We start from the raw sequence: 24947 nt of genomic DNA, 5'->3' as shown, positions 1-24947 counted from the left end.
TGATAAAGGAGTAATTAAAATAGCCTACCACTTATTTAAGGACTATTTTGTGGAAGGCAATATATTAGGGAAGGAAGAACAACAAACACCATAGTGATTCGATTTTAAATTAATAGAATTCTTTTAAAAATTGCCTAGACTAGTGTTTTCATTGGTGTAGATAGAGGTGATATCCCTGTGAGGACCTTCATCTACCAAAGCAGGTATATTTTTCAACTTAAGGTTATTTGTTGCCTCTAGATTGTGAGCTCTGAGGGCAAGGACTGTCTTTTGCCTCTTTATGAGATTAGCATAATGCCTAGGGGAGACTGCCTGCAAACAACTATGTAGAAACAAGCTGTATACAGGATAAATTGAAAATGATGAACAGAGGGGAAAGAAAGCATTAGAATTAAGGGGGTTGGGGAGTAAGAAGAGACCTTCTTGAGACAGTGGGGTTTTAACTAAGATTTTAAGGAAACCAGGAGATAGAGATAATGAGGGAGAGAGCATTCCAGGCATGGGAGACAGACTGAAAATATCCATATTCTGTAGATGGAATTTTTTGTTCTAGGATCAGCAAAGGTGGTCACCATCACTGGCTTTAAGAGTATATGGGGAAAGTACGAGGTGTTAGAAGACTGGGAAAGAAGAGGGGAAAGGCCTAATTCTATGAAGGACTTTGAATGCCAAACAAAGGATTTTATATTTGATCTCAGAAGTGATAGGAACTGTTGAAGTTTATCAAGTAGGAGTGTGACATGGTCAGGCTTACTCTTTAGGAAGATAACTGACAGAAGACTAGAAGATGAATTAGAGGGGAGAGACTTCAGACAGATCAACCAGAAGTCTATCGTAATATTCCAGGAGTGAGAGTATGAGCTATAACAGGCTGGTGACAATATCAGGAGAGAAGGGGATATATATGAGAGATGTTGTAAAGGTGAAATCAACAAACCTTAGCAACAGATTGGATATACAGGTGAGAGAGAGTGAGGAGTTGAGGGTGACACCTCAATTTTGAGCCTGGGTGGCCAGGAAGATGGGGGTCCCTCAAAAATGATAGGGAACTTAGAGGAGAATGTTGGGGGGATGGATATAATGAGTTCGTTTTTGGACATGTTGAGTTTTAAGATATCTACAGTATATCCTGTTCAAGCTGTCTTTTATCAGGACTAGTGAGGATGGAAGTCAGGAGAGAGATTAGTGCTGGATAAGTAGCATAGGTATGATAATTGAATCCATTGGAACTGATGTGAATACCAAGTGAAATAACATAGAAGGAGAAGAGAAGAGGAACCAAGACAGAACCCATTTTTGGACACCCATCCAGATGTGACCTGGACGAAGATCCAGCCAAGAAGACTGAGAAAGGGGATAAGATAGGCAGGAAGAGAATCAGGAGAATTATTAATTGCTCTTAAGTTTCTCATATACCAGACCAGATGTCAGGGGCAGTAAAACTCACTTGGGAAACACATTTAAAGCTTTGCTGTCTTAGAAAGTGGAGTGTTAAGTTAGTCTAATAAAGAATGATAATTAGTAATTGAATAGAATAAATAGGGTACTGTGGGGTTATAAGAAAATACTCAGATATAAACAGGCAATTACAATTTTACCTCACTTAATCTGGAATCAGATTCCTGGAAGCTTAAATTTTATAGATTAACCACAGATCCTGAAGTCAGCCAAATAGCTTATGAGCCAAAAGCCCTAGTGAGCCAAATGAAAATAACTGTCATATAGGGGCTGCTAGAGCACCAGCCCTGGAGTCAGGAGGCCCCGAGTTCAAATCCGACCCTCAGACACTTAACACTTACTAGCTGTGTGACCTTGGGAAAGTCACTTAACCCCAATTGCCCTGCCCAAAAGCAAAAACAAACAAAAAAAGAAAATAACTGTCACACGGACCATTTTGCTGCTTAGTGGATTCTCAAGTACAGTGAGTCCACTATAGCTTCCTCTTCTTTCCTTTTCAGCCCCTATCACCCAGATGCCTTCTGCTATTATTTTATCTTTCACTCCTCTCTCACATAATGAGGTGAATCTTCTACTTGTAAAGGCAATTTCCTCTACATAACACAAATGATCCCATTCCATCCCATCTTCACAGGCAAATTGCTCACTCTCTCACTGACCATTAATCTCTGTTTTTCTACTGGCTTCTTTATTACCTACAAACAGAGATTTCTCCCTCATCCTCAAAAACCCCCCCAAACCAACCAATCCCCACTTGATATCCCCCCCCCCAATTCCCACTAATTATTGTCCCTTATCTTTCCTCGATTTTGTGATGAAACTTGAGGTGGTCTATTTCTATTCCTTTCACTTTCTTCTTAATTTTTTACAGTTTGCTTTCCAACCACATCGTTAAATGAAACAACTCTCTCCAAAGCCCCTAACAGTCTCTTATTTGCTAAATGTAATAAACTTTTCTCAATCTTCAGGTTCTCAACTGAGAAGATAGGGGAACGATGGTAGGTTGGAAGAGGGATAGAAAGGTTTGGAAGAGCCACTATGGTTAGTGGGACACTGAGTTATATCAGAGTTTTTTTGTTTGTTTTGGTTTTATTTCTTACTGTCTAGCAGTTATTTATTTCTCATTGGTCCATTCTAGATTTTGGAGAGACCTGGATAAGGTTTACTACTTTCTCTTTTAAAGTTCTTGCCCCAAGAATTTTTATTAAATCAAATTTTCTCCTTCCTTTGTTTTAGTTGTTTATGAAGTCCCTTTGGAAAATCCCACATTTTCTTCTAGTCTCAGCTTGCAGTTGTAAAGTTTTTCTCTCTTCTTTTGAGTGATTTTAAAATTTGCCTTAATTTTTGTTAGTTGTCAGTGTTTTCTTTGATATTTTCACCTCACCTGATTTAGTTCCTGAATTATGGTTTTGTGCCATAGCCAGACTTTACCACATGTGGTACTTTTGATTGTGGTGTTTCAGTCCAGCTTTATCTAGCTCTTGGTCCTCCACATTCCTCAAATGGTTGTTAATAGTTTGGTTTTTCTTTTGAGAACTGTTGGGGAATGGCTTTTGGTCTTTTTTTTTTTTTTAAATGACTGCTTCACCTCTTACCCTAGTGGTATTCCTTTTGTTAGTGTAAAAACTTTTATATTTTTTATAATTTAAATTATTTTATCTTTTGTGATCACCTCTGTCCTTGTTTGGTTAATAATCTCTCTCCTTCCCTCCTCCTCACCCCTAGCCATTGCTGGTGTGTGTCCATGTGTATGTCTGTATGTGTGTGTATGTGTGGGGGAAGGTTATGACCTTTAATCTTCTGGTCTCATATCCATTTTGAGCTTATTGTGTATAGTGTAAGATGTTGCTCCAAACCAAAAAAACCCTAATCTTTTCCATACTGCTTTTTAGCAATTCATGTTAAAAATAGAGTCGGGTAATTGGGGACAGAAGGGGAGAAATAGATAAAATTAATTTTGGAACTTACTTGACCTTACTGGGGTATCAGATTGAGGGACAGTAGAGTTTAAGGCACAGTGGATTCAGGCATTGTACTTGAGAATACATATAATACAATAATATAGAATACAGTAGATAATATAATAAATAATAACAAACAACAATAAAAATAGAATACAGCAAGCAGCAAAATGGTTTTTGTGACAGCTATTTTCATTTGGTTCTTCCCCTTTTGGGCTAGCTTTTGAGTTTGTGGCTAAAAAGACAGGCAAATTTTAATTGCCTATTTACATCGAGTTTCTTACTTATCATGGTGCATCCTATTTATTATATCTAACTAGTGAGAATGATTCTTTGTTAGTTTAATTTAGCACCCCACTTTCTGAAGCAAAGCTTTAATTATATTTGAGTTTTGCTGCCCTTGACATGTAGGCATGTATATGAGAAGCTTCTCAAGGTTTTAAAACAAATCTCAAGCATCTTATTTCACATGTAGTACAAAATCTTTAAGATTCTAAAAGTCAAGATGTATTTTAAAGTACATATGTGTATCTTAAAGTTTAAAACAGTAATTCAACACCAAATGAGAGAGAGAGAGAGAGAGAGAGAGAGAGAGAGAGAGAGAGAGAGAGAGAGAGGGAGAGAGGGGGGGGTGTGTGTGTGTGTGTGTGTGTGTGTGTGTGTGTGTGTGTGTGTGTGTGTATGTGTGTGTGTGTGCCTGTGCCTGCACGCTGGTTTGGGCCTCAGTCTGATTTTGTTCAATTTTAATAGATTTGGAGAAATTAGGGGTATTATTTCAGTGTATGCTAGGTCATTGTTCATACTTTCAAACAAAATCCTTTTCATTAAGAAAAATCTGTATTTAGCCTTCAGACATGCATTAAACCCCCTTTTAATGTTCAATTACAAGGAAAGATTTTTTTTCACTTCAAATAGCTATATGGGGCACTGCAATCTTTGGTCAAATGAGCAACACCTGAATGGAAATTTCTGTTCATATTGGTGCTTTAGATCAGTTGGAAGGTGCTGTCTCTATCTAGAATTGGGAAACAAAGGAGTTGAGCAAGGGACCATACGGTAAACTTTTATAGCTTTATAGTAGCACTTTTTATATAAAGTGCTTTTCCCCTCAAGTGCCATAAATTTTTACAGTATCAGATAAAACTGTACTTATTTTGATGAATCCTTTATATCATCTATGAAAATTCTTGACTGATTGAAGCATTCATTAGGTAGTCATCTATGCTGTCTCCTGCTATGTCATTCTTGTCGTTATCTTTTCATAAAGAATCTACCAAATGTACTAGAAACTTTTGTTTCTTAGTATTTTGTAGATAGCTGTACAGCAGTTAGATTCCCCATTTATTATTCCTCACTCTTGTTAGATGATTGACCTACCTCTTCTTGCATGCAAGTCTGGTACATGCTATAATATACTTTATAACCACAGTTTTATGTCTTTTGTGTCGCACACAGTTTTGATTCTTATAATTTATCATTGCCATATAATGCCAACATAGAACATTGGTATTAAAAAGATATAATTTTGTGACAGATAAGTTTGTGATAACTGAAAGCACTGCTGATTTCCAAAATGCTTTGGAACTCTGTTCATTGTTGTATTTGCATTGTCTATTCATATCTATTATGTTCTATTGATATATACATATACTAACTCAGGAATTTGCATGTTTAATTACATGTCATAATATGTTCACTTATGACCTGCTGATTCATCATCTGTATCTTGCTCAATAAGTGTTTTGTTTCCTTCCCCCCTTGCTCCACAATATTGTCTCAGACCCTCTTCTGTCTACACTTTCTTGGGAATCTTATAAGTTTTTACTTATCATTTTGAAAGCAGGTGACTTAGAAATCTGTATATTCAATGTTTTTTTTTTTTTTTTGCTGAACTCCAGTCATTCATCACCTCCTTGTTTGACTTCATGTGGATGTCAGGTTTTTGTCTTTCCACAAACAATTCCTTGTACACAAAAGGTACTAAATACATATTAAACTGAGAGATAAATATTTGAAAAGAATACCTTCTGTTGCTTTTGTTTTTACTATTCTACCGAATGACCATAGTCTTTTCCAGTTATACTCCTTGCCAAAGGTTGTACAAGTGCTATCAAAGGCAGAATTTGAACACTTTGACTTCTGAGGCAATGCTCTGTCCACTTTATCAGAAGAGAAAAATGTATATCAGTCTTTTCTCTGGACCATCATTTGTTTTTCAGTTACTCAGAATTTTCTTATAAGGCTTATAAGCCATTTTGAATGGCTATTGACCCCATTGAGGAGGACCTGTGGTGTTTCAAAAGGCTTCCTGTAATCATCACAATGAGGAACATCTGATTAGCTTTATTATAAGGAATACTTGATTGGGCATTTTAGATACTGAGAATATACAAGTAAAAGTGAAACAGTCCCAGACTTTTTCATATAGTTTATATTCAGATGATAGGGTCATGGAGTTAGAGCTACTAACTCTAACTCTAGAGTTAGAGCAGGGATTGTCCAGATAATATAGTCTACCACCTTATTTTACATAGGAAGAGATAGAGATCCTGCCTGAGTGATCAAATGTCTTGCCCAGATTTATAAATGGTAATTAGCAGAGCTGGAATTTGAACAGTTTTAAAGACTCGAAATTCAGTGACCTTTCTATTATATTATAGATCCTCCATGAGAGAGCACAAATATTTGATGAGCATATGTTTGTCTTCTAGTTTATTCATTGTTTAATGTTGATAATCTCAGAATTATTAAAGAGTTCATAGCTGCTCTCTGAAACTATATATGTACACACATGTACATATACACATTAACTCAAAAGCCAAAACTGTATGATTTTTGGATTATTTGTGTCACTCTCTGCCCAGTTATTAGAATGAATGATGGAAAATGATCTATACTTACAGTAAGTATGATTACTGTTCTGACCAACTTTCTGGCCACTTTTTTCATTAACAAATTTGTTCTTACTTTTTTAACCTGCATTTTAGCAGAAGAAATTGATTGAACATAATGAAAACAAACTCTAATAAAGAAAGAAATCTGATCAAAACATCTTAATTTTCTTTATGAAGAAAATAGTATTTGCGGTTCGTAAATGCTGGTATTATTTACATTTCCAGTGATATTTGAAACAACATTGAATTATCTAGGACTGTAGATTTTTCCCGCCTTGCCCTGGAGCTTATTTTTTACATTTATTTTTAGTATATGCAAATCACCTTTTGTGGACTTTGTCTTTCTTCCTTTTCTTCTGATTTATTTCCTTTTTCTTTTTTTTTTTTTTCTTTTTGGAGGGGGCAAGGCAGGGCAATTGGGGTTAGTGACTTGCCCAAGGTCATATAGCTAGTAAGTCTGTGTGTCTGAGGCCAGATTTGAACTCAGGTCCTCCTGGCTCCTGGGCTGGTGCTCTATTCACAGTTTCTTTTATTTTTTATTTATTTTTTTCTAAAAATCTCTTGAAACATAGATATCATATGCAGAGCCATGGGAAATGAGTCAGGCAAAGAAAAAGTGAAAAGGCCTTGTCAGAAATATGCCTAGAGAAACCCTTATAAGTAGAATTCCTGACTACATAGATGAGTAAGGACCCTTGATCAGGTCATTTGGGAAAAATTTTGGGTTGGGCCAATCTACCCCTGCTGATAAGAGTTTTTTCCCCCAGTCTTTTTGAGCTTTCCATTCCAGATAATCATTATGCTGCTTAAGTCACTTTCCATTAAGATCCTTTCCATTGCTCTTAGGACAGCATTCTGGTTTATAATTAAAAAAAAAAAAGGAAAAACTAAAATGTATTATTAGCTCCTTAATAGCTTAGAAGGAATATTGAGCCTCTAGTTTTATTGGGAAGAAAATACCATTGTCAATGAGATGTTATTTCTTCTTCATATAGCCTTTTGCAGAAGTATTCTTAGCTCTATTTATTAGAGAAGTAAAGATTATGAGATATGGTTTTGTAGTTTAGATATGGCACAGTTTTTAAACTACAGAATCTTAAAGTATTACAATTAGAATTCAGGTGTTTTACTTGATTGCTGTATTTCTCATTTCTGTACTTGATCTAGAGGAGTTGTCTTAGGAAGAAAAAAAACTAGTCACTTTGTACTTTATGTCACATTGTTGACATAATGAACTTTTTGGAAGGTAAAATATATCATTATTGATTTTTCTAACTCCTTAAATATGGCATATATCTTATGACATTATTTAGTCATAACATAGGTAGGTTCCAGACTATTCCCTCATAAATATGATATAGAACAGTTTACAGAAGCATACCTCTTATGTTTGAGATGCCCAAAACTAGGTTACATGAAAATTCCCTTTGGGTTATTAAAAAAAAAAAAAGCAAACCTCACAACTAGCAAGCATTTATTAAGCACCCTCTATGTGCCAGGCATTATGCTAATTTCTGTGGGGTCCAAAGAAAGGCCCCCAAAGCGATTCCTAATTTCAGGGAGCTCACTGTCCAGTGGGGGAGGCAACATGCAAACAATTATGTATAAACAAGATATGTATGTGATCAGTTAGAGGTAATCTCAGAGGAAAAGCACTAAGATTGGTGGGGACTGAGAAAGGCTTCTTGAAGAAGGGACTTAAGCTGAAATGGTAAGGAAGCCCTGGAAGATAGGAGGTGGAGATGAGATGAGAGAGAATTTCAGACAGGAGGAACAACCAGTGAAAATGCTCCAAGTTGATCATGCCCTGTGTGAGGAGTATGAATTGACTGGGTTCATTAAACTGAATCCCCTAGCAACCTCCCCTTATAAACTGTAGCTCCCCTAACCCCCATCCATTTCTTCAAATTTTTCTCCAAGCACAGTGCAGTGTATTTAAGCAAACAAGACACTGATCAGCCATATCTAACAGCAGATACCTCATTATGTCAACCACTACTAGGCCAAAGGGAGAGAAGTATATTTCTTTGTCTTCTTATAGTCAAGACTGGTTGTTGTATGGATCAGGGTTTAGATATTTCAATTTCCTGTTCTCACAAGAACTTTACAAATATTATGTCATTTGATCCTCTTGGCCACCTTGTGAGGTAGGTGCTATAATTATCCCAGTTTTACTGATAAATAAACTGAGTCTGCGAGAGTTTAAGTGAATTGTACAAAATCAGTCAGCTGGTAAATATCCGAGGCAGTATTTGAACTCAGCTCTTCTACTTTCTTAAGTCCTCTTTGCTACCAACTGCCTCTAATATCTTTAAAAGTTGTTTTTTTTCTTAGGGGCAGCTAGATGGCTCAGTGAATAGAGGAATGGCCTGGAGTCAGGAGGACCAGAGTTCAAATCCGGCTGTAGACACTTAATACTTACTACCTATGTGAGCTTGGGCAAGTCACTTAAGCCTAATTGCCCTGCTTCCCCTCTCCAAAAAAGACCTCAAAGAATTGTTTTTCTTTACATTATTATGATTGTTGTATTAAATTGTTCTCTTGTAGAGTGAAGTAAGTAGAACCGTCAGTTCATATGAATTTTTCCCTAACTTCTAAGTTCCTCCTATTCATTATTTATGTTTTAATATTACATTACATTTATATACATAGTTTTTCATCTGTTCCTTCATTCATCCATCTATAAGCTTCCAATTTGCATCTGTTTTTTGTTACCACAAAAAGTGGTGTTAAAAGTATTTTTTGTAGACATTAGCCAATTCCCTTTGCCGTGTATCATTTTGCATTTTGGGGAAGGGGGGAGGGGAGAAAGAGAGAGAGAGAGTATGTGTATCCATTATTAGTATTTCTGGGTCAAAATGCCTTTTCTTATATATTTCTAAATTTTTTTTAGGATGGTTGAACCAATTCACAATTCCATTTACAGTGAAATGTTCTATTTCTCTGATGGTGCTACTTTGATTATTCTGAGATTTGCCATCTTTTATTTTTGTGATATCTGCCAAAGATTTACATAATAGAAACTGATTTGACTGCCTTTAAAAAAGAGAGAAATGTAGTTTTTTAAGTTTTAATGCCACAGAATTTAAACTTGTTGATTCTGAATTCTTTGAGATTTTTAGAAAAGCTAGGACCTAAAGGAATCAAGATACATCATTAGCAGAAAGGAGTTTAGAACTTAGTTGTTGCTGTATGTATTTATTTGGATTTAGGTCATCCACAAAAAGGAGATGCCATGAAATTGCAGATGTATTCTGATGTAATGAGTAGGGTCATGTAGTAGCTGTGAGACTTGATGTACTCTGTGTTCTAGGAAAGTTGGCATGAGACTCACTGGTGCAGGATTTCTTGGTTATGAAGCATAGTTATGATTTTTAATTTTGAATGAGGTTTTATCACTCAAAAGGAATGATTAAAATCCTTGTTCTGATAGAGTACAACATATTTCAAGCGATAGCTGTGAATGTTTAGTGTTTAGGACTTCATACAATGAGTTGATTTTTAATTTACATTTTTCTTATGCTCCTACTTTGGAAAAATCCAAAATCAAATGTAGTTGAGGTATTTTAAAAAAAATAGTCTTTTCTCTACCTAAAAATGAACTGACAGCTAGAAAAGAATGTTGATTTATTCTGTTTTACTACCTGTGTCTACCGAAATGAATGACCTTTGCATATTAGATTATCAAAAGTGTGATGATCCCCTTTACTTTTGGATAAAGAGAACATGCAGAGTCACTCAGCAAACCCCAGTAAAGTGTAACCTGCCAGATGAGCCATTTTGTTTGGCATACTAGCCTAAATTGTTTCTTGGCTACTTCCACCCATGTTGAATCATCCCTGGTATTCTTTTACCACTCTCCACTGCTATTCTTTTCTCCTTTCCTAACCGAAATGGACACCTATAAAAAGCCTGTTGATTTCTGAAGTAGAAAGAAATTCTGTTTTAGAAAAAGACAAAAGGAAATGAAATTAAACTAGCAAACAAAATAAAAGAAGATTCAAAAAGGGATTTTATTTGCTTAATTAACTGAGAGGGAAAAAAAGGAAAATAATTAAATAGCTAGAAAAAAAAGAAAGAAAAAGAACTAATAATAAGTTAAGCAAAACTCCAAAACTGTGGAAAGGGATAATAACAAATGGAAGATGGGTTTAAGGATAGATAAGCTAAAATAACTAAAGAGAAAAAGTACTGTGTTTATAGAGGTGGGGGGGGCAGAGAGAGATCCTAATCTAGGGAAAGATAAAAATCCTAATTTGGAGGGAATTTTTCTTAGCACTATTTGTAACTTTTACAATAACTGATGTATAGGACACAGAGGTATTACAAAATAAAAAAGACAGAAATGGTAAATACTTCCTTTATAGAATATGTAGTGCAATGAAAATATCAGTGAGTTCAGGCAGCAAAAACAAAAAACATAGGCCTAAATTGCAACCTAATAATTAAATCCTAACTAATAATAATAATTGGGTCAATTACTGTTGACCCAATAATTGGGTCAAAGAACACAAAAACAGTTAATAATTATGTGAAAGATGATAATGAGGAAACAACATAACAAGATGCTTCAGATAGAGCTAAAATTATCCCAAGGGGAAAAATCAAATCCTTAGAAATGTATGTTAACAAAATAGAAAAAGAGCATTAATAAGCCAGTTGTACATTTAAAAAATTAGAAAAGTAACAAACCTAAAATAACCATAAAAGAGGATACATTTTTTTAATTTAGAGGAAAACGATAAATTTTAAGGCAAAATTTTAAAGATATAATAAATAAAACTAAAAGTTGGTTCTTTGAAAAGACTAGTAGAATTAATAAACTTTTAGCCAGTCTGATTATAAAGAAGGCAAACTATCAAATGACCAAGGGGAAATCACCTTAGGATAAAAACAAAGATTCACAGAACTGACTATGCACGGTTACTTGCTAACAAAACAATACCAAAAAAAGTATGTTCAAAAATAAAAAATACCCAACCACCAGAAGACCAAATAGAGTTCTTAATCTAATTTCAAAAAAGAAAATAACAGAACTTATAAAGGAATACCAAAGGAAAGGGGAAAAAAACTTTTAGTCCTGATGGATTTACAAGAAAATTCTATCAAACTTCTAAAATGTTCTCAAGAATTGAGAAACCAGCTACAAGATTCCTTTTATGAGATAAATAGAATTCTGATATTTAAAACAAGGAAGGATAAAGTACAGAAGCAGAACTGTAGACCAATATTACTAGTGAATATCTATCCAAAAATTTTAAATACAATAATTTGAAACAGACTGCAGTGATTTATCCAAGAAAGCATTCATTATGACCAAGTTAGATTTATATGAAAGGGCAAGGATGTGTTTCAACATTAGGAAACCAATTAATCATTTTAAGAATAAAAACATGCCAAACTGTGTGATTATCTGAATAAATGTATGAATAACTATTGACAAAGTACAACACACATATATGAAAATCTCTCCCTATAAAGTATAGCTATAGAGGGAACTTTTATTTTTTTTAGTATCAAAGAGTATCTAAAATAAAAAGCAAACATCATTTATAGAGGGGATTCACTAGAACCTTTTTTCAGTAAATACAGGAGTACAACAAAGATGCCCAGTCTTTTCATTGTTCTTTAATGTAGTTTTGGTAACACTAGCAAGAGTAATAAAAAAAGGGAAAGAAATTAAAGTCATAAAGAGAAGATAAAACTATCCTACTTTGCTGATGATGTATAGGATGGATTATTTGAAAATCCTAGAGAATCAGCAAAGATATATTAATCGAGACAGTAGTTTCAGCAAAGTTGTAGACTATAAAATAAACCCTCAAAACTCAACTACATTTCTACATAGTAACAAAATCAAGAGGCAATAATAGAAAAGGAAGTTCACTTCCAAATAATTGCACAATGCATAAAATCTTCATTCTACCAAAGCACTCGAAGTACCTGCACAGATTCAATTAAAGTATTCCTTAAAGAAATGAAGAAAAAAAAACTTAAGTAACTAGTGGAATATTCAGTGCTCAGGGCTAGGGTGTGCCAATATAGTAAAAATGAAAATACCAAAGCTAATTTATGCTTTTAATGTTATATCAATTAAATTATCAAAGAGATAGTTATAGAACTCAAAAAAGTAACAAAATTGATTTGGAAAGATAAAAGTTCTACAGAATATTGAGGGAAATAATGAATCAAGGTAGGAACAAAGTAGAAATAGCATTTCCAGATGTTAAACTATATTATAAAGCAGCAGTCATCAAAAACATCTAGTATTGATTTTTTTAAAAAAGGAGTGGTAGAGCAATGGAACAGACAAGGAAGAATCAGAAATTATAGAATTCAGTAAAGCAGAAAACATAAATTACTTAGGGAAGAACTCTCTATTTGAGAAAGCTTCTCGGAAAAATGGAAAGTAGTCAGGCGGAAATTAGACTTAGATTAATACTTTATACTACAGTGCATTTTAAATGGTTAGGTGACATTAATATTAAATTCTGTACTATAAAAAATTATAACCCTTTATAGCTAGGTGTAAGAGATATGTTCTTAACTAAACAAGGGGTATAGTTAAAAAAAAGATAACTTTGATTACATCAAACTGACAAGTTTCTGCACAAACAAAATGAAAACACTGAGGATTAGAAGGCAAGTGGTCTGATGGGAAAACAGTCTGCATTAAGATTTTCTGCTAAGAGTTTAGTATTCAAGATGTATAAACAATTAACATACACACATATGGATGTACACGTGTGTGTATATATATATATATAAAGCATGTGTAGCAGTTATATCTATAACACAAAACATAGATATGTATAACAGATCAAATATATATATCTATAACATAGTAGTTATATCTGTATAATAGATATATATGTCACATTGTGTGCTAAGTACTGGGGATATAGAAAGAAAGGCAGCAGACACTCCTTCCTTTCAAGGTTCTCACAATCCAGTGGGGGAGATGACATGCAAACAACTATGTTAAAAGCAAAATGTGTACAGGATCAATGAGAGATGCTGTCAGAGGGAAGGCACTAAGATTGAGAAGTTCTGTGAAAGTTGTCTTGGGTAAAGTTGAACTTAATTTAAGGATTGAAGAAAGCACAGGAAAGCAGCAATTAGAGATGAGGAAGCGAAAGAATTCCAGTCATGGGGAGGCAATTAGTGAAAATTCCTGCATTTGGGAAATGGAGTGTTGTATGCAAGGAAGGACAATATTAAATTGTAGCATATGTGGTAGGGATATAGTGTAAGAAGGATGGAAGGGTAAAGAGAGATTTATGAAGGCTCAGAAGAGCTTTAAAAGCTGAAAAGAAAATTTACATTTGATCCTGGAAGTAATAGGGTAGGACATGGTCATATCCATCCCTATGGAAAATCATCAGTTGGCAGTATAGTATTGTGTAGGATGAATTGGAGAGATGAGATGCCAAACAATTAGGAGACTGTTGCAGTAATGTAGGCCTGAACTACCATGGTAATAATGTGAGTAGATAGAAGGGTTGAATGTGAGACAGGCTGTGAAGGTAGAAATGGTAAAATTTGGCAGCTGGTTGGATATGTGGGATGAGGGAGAATAAATAGGCTAGGATAATGCCAAGATTATGAGCCTGAGGCACTGAAAGGAGAGTAGTGCATTTGACACATAGAAGGAAGTCTGGAAGAGGGGAAGGTATAAGGGAAGAGATAGTGAGTTAAGTTTTAGACATTTCTCATTTACATTGTCTCTAGTTTGGTATGTACAATACTTAATTGGTAGTCTGAGACTGAAGTTTGGAGAAGATTTTGGGGCTGGATCTGTCTCTGTCTCTATCTAATCTGCACATTATCTTCATAAAGCTGATAGTTAAACCCATTGAATTGATGAGTTTATCAAGAGAGAGTAAAGGGGAATAGAAGATGACCCAGAACAGAATCTTTGGCAGTTCCCATAGTTAGGGGGTGTGTGTTGGATGATAAACCAGCAAGACAAACCAAGAAGTCAGAAAAGAGTATACAAAAGAACTGGGTGATCAGCAGTATCAAATGTTGCAGATCAAGAAGGAAGAGGACTGAAAAAACATTATTAGATATGGCAATATGATCATTGGTAATAATAGAGAGAGCAATTTTAGTTGAAAGATGAGGTTGAAAGTCAGATTGCCAGGGTTATAGGCTGAATGGAAGAGGAAGTCAGCAAATACCTTTTCACCTAACTTGGTTTGAGAAAGGGAGATATAGGACGATAGTTTGAGGGGTAATGGAGTCTAGTGAAGGTTTTTTAAGCATAAGAGAGACTTAGGCATGTTTAAAAGCAGTAGGAAAAGAATCAGTTGATGATTGATAAGAGGAAGATGATTGAGGATGCATTCCATTAGAGAAGATGGGAGGGGATGGGTTCAAGTGCACTTGTAGAGGGATTGATCTTGGCAAGGAGAAGGGCTCTCTCTTTGACAGATTAGTGGAATGGACAATAAAGTAGGAGGTGATGTCATAGAGTTTAGAAATGAAGAAAATGGGAAAAGAGGGAGCTTATTGACTGACCTGCATTATTTTCAGCAAAGTTAGGGCCAAGTTTCTCAACTGAGAGGCAGAAGGAAGAGTCGTGGGGGGCTTGAGGAGGGAATAGAAGGTTTGGAATAGCTTTTATTTGGTGTGAGGGAATCACTCAGGAATAAAAATCCTGCCTTGCTGCAATGAAGTTGTATAACATAAATTTATAATGTACCAATTAGCGCTGTTTGTCTATCTCTCAAAAAAATGTATATATGTTCTTTATTTATAACTTAGTTTCCTCTGTATTTAAATTTGCTGTTTCTGATCTGTCATAAATAGGACATAACAGGCATCGATCCCCATTTCTGTTTAAGAATGATTTTTACGTTTTTTATACAATAAAAAATTACTTTAAAATGTAAAAAAACATTCTTAGCTCATGGCTATAAGACCCCTGGAATATAACATTGATTTTTTTTTTCTAGTAGTGATGATAAACATGCATATTTTCTTGTGAGAGTCCCCTTTGTGACTAGGGATATACCTTTCCAAGATGGTTAGCTAGGGCCACCTTAATCTTGTTTGGCTCTTTAGGAGAACAAAAGTAATTATGTCTAAGAAGGAGCCAAAACCCTTAGTCTCAATGTTTGATCAAGTGATTCACACAGCCACAGATATGCTTAACTACATTGTTTTATTAATAACACATATTACAATAGAAATAAGGATAGATCAAGTGAAATGGGCATGTTTTTGATTAAGCATTTACTTATAGCATATATTTGAGGGTTGTAAAATTACTTTATTAAAATTGTCATAAAATGTCAAAAAGTAAAATCTTTGTATAAGAGAGATATATTTTAACTTTACTGTTGAATAATCTCAGTATAAGAAATTAAATTTGCCCATTTGTAAAATGAAAAGGCTGACCAAATCTTTAATATTCCCTTTTTATATGTAATTTTCCATGATTTCTTGAACATTAGTGTTTTAGAATAGATATCCTCTTAATAGTGCCTTCATGCTTTAATGTTCTGTGTTATATAGCATATGGAGGACAGTGATAGATAAGCTTATAGATATTGTCAGAAGGAATCCTACAATTTCAGTTATAAACCTTCATTTTATGGAAGAAGAAATTGAGATTCAGGGAGGGAGGGTAAATGACTTTCCTAAGGTTGCACAGATTCAAACTCACGTTCTCTGACTATAGATCAGTGTTCTTTCTACTACACCACAGTGCTTCTTAGTTTCTATTTTGAGTTAACCTAGCATTTTTACTTCTTATAGTATTTAATACCCATTTTCCTTGTTTGAGATCTTATTTTCAGGTGCTTCATTATCTTATTTTAAGAGTAAAAAAATAAAAATATGTTAATGGTTATCATTTTAAGGTTTTCTATCCTGGTCCACCAAATGATGACTGTATGCTTAGAGGATTTCTGCTTCATGTGATTTCATTTTTTAAAAATTTTCATATGGAATATATATACATATATATATACTTGTTTTCAAGTAAAATTGCTCATGTACAAAGAAACTTAAGATTACCTTCCAAAGCATTTTTTCCTCATATTCAAGCACTCTTAATTTAAATTAATTATAATTTTAATAATGTATCCAGAGTCTAGAAGATTTCTTTGTTTATAGAGATTTATTTTGATACTGTATTTTTTGTGATTTCCTCTCCAGGAGACAAGGATGGCAGCAAGGTGACAACAGTGGTGGCAACTCCTGGACAGGGTCCAGACAGGCCACAGGAAGTCAGTTATACAGACACTAAGGTGATCGGGAATGGGTCGTTTGGTGTAGTGTATCAAGCCAAACTTTGTGATTCAGGAGAACTAGTTGCCATCAAAAAAGTACTGCAGGACAAGAGATTTAAGGTGAGATTTCTGTAATTTTACATATTTTTGTGATTATTTTTATGTCATTTTTCTAATCATGTTTTCTTTCAGTTTTGTTGGGCAGATTTTTTAGTAATTCAGATATATAGATTTTAACATGTTCTTCAGAGTCTAGTTTGGGAGTAGTAGTGCTGGATTGGGATGATGATTTATTCAAATGGAAGGTGAGTTTTACTTTTCCTTAGACTTTTCTTTTTTTCTCTATTTTCTTTTAAGAAAACATGTTCTGTTTTACTTTTGGCCTTATAGGTGGTAGTCTCAATGGAGAGGGAAAAGTATGTGTCTCTAAAAATGATGTTTTTGCATTAAAAGAAATAGTTACTAAATCTTGAAGAAAGAATTTTTCTAAAGACTTGTAGTTTACAGGTTTGTTAACATGATGTCCTCCAGAATTTGTTAAAATTAAACCATGCATAAATGCATTAATGTACTATTGCAACTGACATTCAGAAATAGGTCTGTCAACATTCAGCTCAGCATATGAAATTCTGTTATTTCTAAATATTTATCTGTGCCAATAGCTTCTTTAATTGGGTCCATATTTCTTTGGGTTAGAGTATAAGAGCAAGCTAATAGTATGTCTGTATTAGGACCATATCTGTATTTGTCACTGTTGACCACTCTCTCTTTCTAGATAAAATTTGTTCTCTTTACTACAGTGATGCCACACTATCAGAATTTTTCAGCTTTTCTGGCCACTTGTTCTATATCTCTTTGATTGACTCTACTTCCCAGTCTTTAGAATAGGCAATGTTTAGGGTTCATTCCTTAGTGGAATCAGAAAGAGAGATATTCAGAGCTCCATTTCTTTTTACCTAGTGATTAAGTCATTTCAAAATGAAATAGCTTCACTCCTTTAGAGTAACAAGATTATAATTCTTAAAGAATTCATTTCTTGTCCTTAAGAGTTTTGCAGACCTTTTGAGGCATTCATAGAAGAGTCAATTTAAGGTTAAATTGTATGAGAAAAACTGGGTTGTTGAGACCTCTGATTTGAAAAACAATGACTTGAAGACACTGAACTCATAAGTAGTGAAAAGCTAAACCCTGGTGGATAAATATGGGGAGATTCTCTCCAGGCCCATGGTTTGGGGTGGGGAGCCTGTGGCTTCGAGGCCACATGTGGCTTCAAGTGCAGCCCTTTGACCGAATCCAGACTTCACAGAACAAATCCCCTGAGTAAAAGGATTTGTTCTGTAAAACTGGACTCAAGTCAGAAGTCCTCACCCAACGTCCTAGAAGGCCACATGTGGCCTCAAGGCAGCAGGTTCCCTACCCCTGACTTAAGCAGAAATGATCAGATGAGCTTCCTTTATGGTAGTAAGATGAGACATTATATAGCCATCTGTATTTATAGCATGATAGACATTAAACTTCTTGCTGTGTGTCCCAGGAAGAAGACTAAGGAGTAAGTAACTCTTATCTATTTCTTGAACAATCAAAGAAGTTTCATGTTAAGAGGGACCTCGGTGCCTGTCTGCTCTGAGCTGAACCTGAAAAATAGCTCCCTCTGTTATACCTCTAGCCTTTGAAGATCTCTAGTGAGGGCAACCTACTTCCTAGCTCCTCGAACAGTCCTTTCTACTATTTGGGAAAAACTCTCTTTAAAAGTTTTTCTTTATTATCAAATCCAGATTTGCCTCTTGGCAGCTGTGTTCATTCTGGGATCAAGAAGAACTGATCTAAATCTAATATACATTCTACAGATCAGCCTCTCAGGTACTTCAGAATGGTTGTTGTGCTGCTGTTGTCTCTGCCCCCTCATTCCATACTCCTTCTTTCACTTTTTCAAGCCAGGTATCCTCATTTTCTTCAGCCGGTTCTCACAGAGCATGAACTTGGAACTCTTTATTATCATCCTGTTTGCCTTCCTAGGGATGCCCTCAAGATTGTGAATGTTCTTCCTCAAATATTGTACTCAGAACTTAACACATTTCTCCAGATTGGTTCTAACCAGGGAAGGCAAAAGTCGAATATGTTGCTACAGCCCCACATGCTTACAAAATGCTAGAAATCATCAGGTAGCATATTTGAAACAAAAAATGAAACTGTGACCTGTAGTTGTAGAAGCCTTTGTTCCCCTTGAGCAGATAGTTTGTGTGACATCTAAGGTGGACCCAGTTGAGACAGGGATAGTACCATGTGTGTCTAGCTCTGAGGGTTCTAATTCATGGTACATCAAAGCAATGAGATAGCAGTACTAGGATAGCTTCTGTATATCAAGAGACAAGAAAACAGAAGCTTGTATGTAAAGAACTTAGGTGCAGGGCTGAAGGTGAGTAACCATTTCTCGTTTCCTTTTTCCCTTAACTTTCCTTGACACTCAGCCCTTACCTGAATTATAGTACTCTTCTTTGAATCTGGGACATTTGCAAGTACTTTTTACCTGTACTTTATATACTTAGAGTAAAACCTTGCTTGCTTTATGAAGTTTTTGTTTTCTTTGTTTTAATTGGATTGCCAGTTTTCACTCTCCTAGTAAGACCTGATGTATTTCCTGAACTCTGATCAGGAACCACTTTTTTAAGTACTTGAAGTCACTTTTCTCTGTCAAGCAACAGTTTCTATTATGTACAAGGCATGTATAAGAGGCATCAGAGTGTAGGTGAAAGACAGCTGACCTTAAGCCAAGAAGACCTGGGTTCAAATTTGGCCTTTCAAAGATAATGACAGTGTGATCCTTGACAAGTCAATTAACTTCTCAATGCTCTAGGCAACTTCTTAAAATTATAAATTAGAAAATACCAACCTGTGTTGGAAGAAACAATTTCTTTACCCGAGAGTTCCCTGTACTAATGAATTTTTTAGGTCCATTCCTTATCCCTATCTCCTGTGTACATAGTATTAGGAATAAAAAGATATAAATGAAACAATTTCTGCCTTGAAGGAGCTTTTCTATGGGGGAACAGCACAGACCATGGTATAATGAAGAAGAGTGCTGGATTTGGAATATCCTTGATCTAGAGAGTATTGCTAATATAGATTGAAAAATCAGGGACTAAATCTGATATATCAGTGATTAAAAATATTTAAGCTTCATGTATAGACTGGTAGAGGCAGCACAGTGTAGTCAAATGAACACTGGGCCTGGGTCCTACTGTTTTGTGCTCTTTAACAGTCACCTAACCTTGCTCAAGGTCATTTTCCTCGGTTGTGAAATGAAGAGTAGATGATTGTAAATTCCTTTCCAGCTCAGAATCCTATGATCCTATGAGTCTGCTTACAGATATATGTTTCATAATAGTAATAGTAGTTGTGTATAATAAGAGGAGGAGAAAAGAGAAGGCGGCAGACAAATTTGACATTTGGGGAACTGGAGAAATGTTGCTGTTGAGAGAAGTGGACAGGGCAGATGAACTTCCTGGTTTTCTGTGGGGAAGAGCCTAATTCTAAGGCAATATTTTTTATTTGAATTCAGTTTTAGGCATATTGAATTTATTGTGCTGTCAGCACAGCTTAAGTAAACATCCCTTCTCAAGCACTTGGAAAATATAGTATTGGGGGGGCAGCTGGGTGGTGCAGTGGATAGAGCACCAGCCCTAGAATCAGGAGGACCTGAGTTCAAATTTGACCTCTGACATTTCGTAACTATGTGGCCTTGGGCAAGTCACTTAATCCAAGTTGTGTCGTGTCATCCTCCCCGACCTCCAAAAACAAAAACAAAAACCAGTTTTGGAAAGGTGCTGAGAATTTCTGAACTATATGGATTTTGGAGTTACCATTGTAAATATGAGAGTTGAAGCTTCAATGTGGGTACCCACAAGGGACCAAAGTAAATAAAGAGAAGCTCAAGTCTCTGAGACAGAGCTTTGGGAAATACCAACTGTTATGGACCAGGATGAGCATAATAGGTCACTTTCTTCAAAACAGAAAGAGGACAAATCAGAGAGAGAAGAAGAAAAATCAGGAAGAACTTAAACTTGAAATAACTTAGAATGTTTCTGAGATTTTGTGCTGTTTAGGAAATTTTTAAACAGCAAGAGTCACTGTAATAGCCTAACATCTATATATTGCTTGTAGATTGAGTTCTTCTTTGTGAATAATTCCTTTGCAGAAAAGTACTTATTCAGAATTGATTTGGTTGGAATCGACTTTAGAAATGCCTGTAATGATATATGTATTGTTTTTATGGATTTGGGCTGTTTTAAAGGAATGATAGTGATGGTGGTTGTGGGTAGTTGTTTACTGGCAATGGGACAGAGGAAAAGCTTCACCAATTTCAAAAAACTAGTTACCTACAATAAATACAATTGAGTAACGATTTTCCATATTAAATCCCAGTAAATTCCATTTGTAGCTTAGTAAATTGACTTTATTTTCATTTGTATGATATGACTCTCCTTTTATTTTGTGTGATTCATCACAGCCCTCCTGGCCTAGGTCTTCAACTTGGTTTCAACTTTTAAAAGGGATATACAACTATGGAGATGGGAGCTTAATTTTATTGTACACCTTCTTTGTGAGGGAGAGATGATGACAGTTTACAAGTTGCAGATCATGGGGAATGGTTCCTCTCAACTGTATGTTGAACTTCAGCTACTTTCAGCTGTACCTTACTTGTAATTTCTCTGTATCAATTTTATTTCTTACAAGACTTAGTAGAAAAGGTTCCTGGTACTGAATTACTGATATGGCTCTTTTAAAAGCACTCACGGTAAAAAGTGTACCGCTAACACTGAGCCTGAGTGAAAAATTCCATCTTTGTAATGTAATATCTGAAGATTTCAAGGGGTGTAATATCTTCGTTATGATACTGGGTAAATCATCTGAACTTAATCATTGTAGAAGAGACTTTAATATTTGTTGCATCCATATTCAAAATGAATGAAACTTTTCTTTACTAACCAACTTTCTGCCTCTGTTATGATTAACCAGTGAAGTATTACATGTTTACTAAATGCCAGGCATTGTGCTAGTTATTGGAGCTATAAGTACAAAGAATCACACAATCCTTCCTTGTAAGGAACTTATGTTCTAGTGGAGGAAATGACAAATATACATGTTAAGTATATATTGAATAAATACAAAACAGTTAAAAAACAAAAGTAGTTAGGGAGGAGAAAGTACTATGGGGATCACAAAGGCTTCATGTGGAAAGTAGTCCTTGAGCTTATCCTAGTTGCCTGACTCCTGAAGATGAAGAGATGAGGAAGGGAGTGCAGGAGCAAGGGAAGAACAGAGCTATGTCTGACACATGTTAAGTCCAGTTCATTCAATTTTAACACATCTCTTACACCTATCTCCTTGTTTCAACTCTCACACTTTTTAGTTTTGGTTCTTTTAGGCTAGAGGTTCTTAACCTGATGATCACAGACCCTCAAGATGTCTATTGAATAATTTTTAGGAAGTCTATGAACTTGGATGGTTTAAAAAAAACAACACTACATTGCTCTTTTCACTGACCCTTGGTTTCTTTTGTAATCCATTGTGCTGTATATTGTACATTTAAAAATGTTATTTTGGAAAGAGGGTCTACAGGTTTCACCTTACTGCCAAAGAAATCCATAACACATACGAAAATGGTTAAGAACTCCCATTATGTAGTCTGTTTCTGCTCTAATACTTCCTTCATACTAGTGTCCATTTAAACTGACTAAAGTACTTCCCTAATCAGGTCACTCTCACATTAAAAAACCTTAACTGGTTTTTCGTTGCCAGTGGAACAAGGTAATTTTTAAAATTCTGGCACTCAAGGCCTTTCAAAAGGTGATTTCTAATGACTTTCCCAGGTATATCTGATATCATCTCTTGTATATGCTCTACAGTGTAATCAAGCTGAACTGTTCATCATCACGTTATTGTCCTCCCTCTACTTCTCTTACACCATCTCTCAGCACTTGAATGTATCTTGAATGTCCCTCTCCCCACATGTACCTGTTGAAAATCCTCACTTCAAGACATAGTTCAGATGCTGCCTCTTCCTGTGAAACCTTCCATTATTCTTCCATCTGGAATGTTTCTCAGAGCATTTTGTTTGTATTTCTCTTTTGTACTTAGTCTCATTTTATCTTTGTGTTGTTTGTCTTCTTTCCTAGTCTCCCCTATTAAATTGTAAGTTCCTTGATGGCAAGAAATATCTGTTTCACAGTGTCCTGCACATAAATAGAAGTTTAAGAAATAGTTATTGATTTGAAATATTCCATAAATCCAGTGGAATAGAGAGTGACCTAGTGCAGAGTTCATTACTACCTTCTTTAAAGTCTTGGATTGCAGTCACATGAGTTATGCACTTAGGACGATTTTCATTCTGACTGTAAGCTGGGGGGTGTGCTTTTGGAGGGTCATGTGATGTTTGCTGTGATCTCCTACCATTAGATCTGTCAGTTGACAGCTTGCGTCTATTTTTCGCTCTTTTGTATAATTTACCATCAACTAAGGCCCTACTGCCACCTGGTGACATCTTATCCTAGTTGCCTGTAACTTTTCCCCTCACCAAAACACATATAGTTTTCTTAACAGAATTCATTATCTTCTATCCCAAACTCTCCATTTCCAAATTTCCCTATCATTGTCACCGCCCTTCTACAATCTTAGTGTCATCCTGGATCACTCATCCTCATTCACTTTATATGTCCAGTCCATCGCTAAGTCTTGTCATTTCTTACCTTCACAAAATCTCTCATATATTTTCTCTTCTTTCTGCTTATCTAGCCAACACCTTAGTTCAGGCCTTCCTCATCTCTCTCTTAGACCATTGCAATAGCCTCATAACTGGTCTCCTTGCCTCATGTTTCTCCTCACTCCAGTCCATACTCAAAACTCAGCTACCATGGTGCTTTTTCTGAAATGTAGGTATGACTTTTGTCATATACTTCCCTGTCCTGTGAGCTCTTTATTGTCACTATTCTTCAGGATAAAATATAAAACACTTTGTTTGGTATTTAAAGCTTTTTATAACTTAGCCTCTTCCCACCTTTCCAATCTTTCTGCAGCATTCTCCCCTCCATGTACCCAGTGATCCAGCAACATTGGCTTATAGTTCCTTGAGCATGCATGGCATTCCATCTCCTGCCTCATTTTGCACAGCCTGTCCCTAATAACTGGATGGATCTGTTCTATCACTTTTGCCTCTTAGTTTTCCTGGTTTCCTTTAAGGCTCAACTGATAGCCCTGTAAGAGGCCTTTCCTTTTACCCCCCAGCTGCTAATGCCTTCCCCTTTCATATTATCTTCCATCTACCTTCTTACCTACCATCCACCATTACCTTTCCACAGTCTTCACTGAGATTTGGTAGATTTGCTCTTAGATCTTTAATGCTTTTTGTTACCATTTTGAATGGGATTTCCCTTTCTGTTATTTCTTTTTTTGTTGTTTTTGTTTTTTATCAAATGCTTTATTAACTTATAGTTTACATCATAAATTTCCACAAGATTTTGAGTTACAGATTTTCTCTCCTTTTTTCCCCCTACCCACCTCCCCAAAGTAGTGATCCCACTGCATATCCCCTCCTCCAATCTTCTCTCTCCCATATCTTCTCCCATATCCCCTCTGACTTTCAAGTAGGGCATGGTGGATCTCATGGTAGATGCCCCAGTGCCTGTATATCTTATTTCCCAGTTACATGTAAAATAATATTAATAATAGTGTGTGTGTATATATATATATACATATACACACATATATACACACACACACACACACACATATTTAAACATTTGATTTTAAAGCTTTGAATTCCAGATTCATTCCCTTCCTCCCTTGTTACCCACCCTTACTGGGAAGATAAGCAATTCAATATAGGTTGTACATGTGTAGCTATGCAAAACAGTGGATATATTGTAAAAGACTGACTATATTTCCCTCCCTCCTATCTATTCTCTTGTTCTATTCTCTACTTTGATCCTGTACCTTTTCAAAAGTGGTTGCTTCCAACTTCCCTTCCCCCCAGCCTGCCCTCCCTTCCATCATCCCCCCTCTCATCCCCTTCCCCCCTATTCTCCTGTAGGGCAAGATACCCTATTTCGTGTGTATGTCATTCTCTCCCTAAGTCAAATTCAATGAGACTAAGGTTGACCCATTCCTTTTGCCTTCCTATTCTTCCCCTCCATTGTAACCATTTTCCCTTGCCTCTTCCATATGAGATAGCTTACCCCATTCTGTCTCTGCCCATCTCCTCTCATTATATTCTTCTCTCACCTCTTAATATGACCTTTTAAGTATCATCCCTTCCTATTAAATTGGTCCTGTGCCCTCTATGTATACCTGTACACATATATACACACATTCACATATGTATTCATATGCCCATATAC

At 35.6% G+C, this 24947-nt stretch overlaps 1 protein-coding gene across 4 annotated transcripts in view; it reads left to right on the top strand.

The window, feature by feature from the left end:
• The window catches only part of GSK3B (glycogen synthase kinase 3 beta), a 304997-nt gene that overhangs the window by 54053 nt on the left and 225997 nt on the right, over positions 1-24947 (top strand). For all 4 annotated transcript variants that reach the window (XM_069069985.1, XM_069069986.1, XM_069069987.1 and 1 more), the window contains exon 2: positions 16481-16674. In XM_069069985.1, the coding sequence (XP_068926086.1) occupies positions 16481-16674 (194 nt within the window). The remainder of the gene's footprint in view (positions 1-16480; positions 16675-24947) is intronic.

Source organism: Petaurus breviceps, unplaced genomic scaffold (genome assembly GCF_028583685.1).
Source record: "Petaurus breviceps papuanus isolate PSGF00001 unplaced genomic scaffold, PetGlider_PUasm1.0 90792, whole genome shotgun sequence".
Lineage (NCBI taxonomy): Eukaryota > Metazoa > Chordata > Mammalia > Diprotodontia > Petauridae > Petaurus > Petaurus breviceps.
The sequence above is the reverse complement of the archived record's forward strand: the minus strand, read 5'-3'. Positions and strand labels throughout refer to the sequence as shown.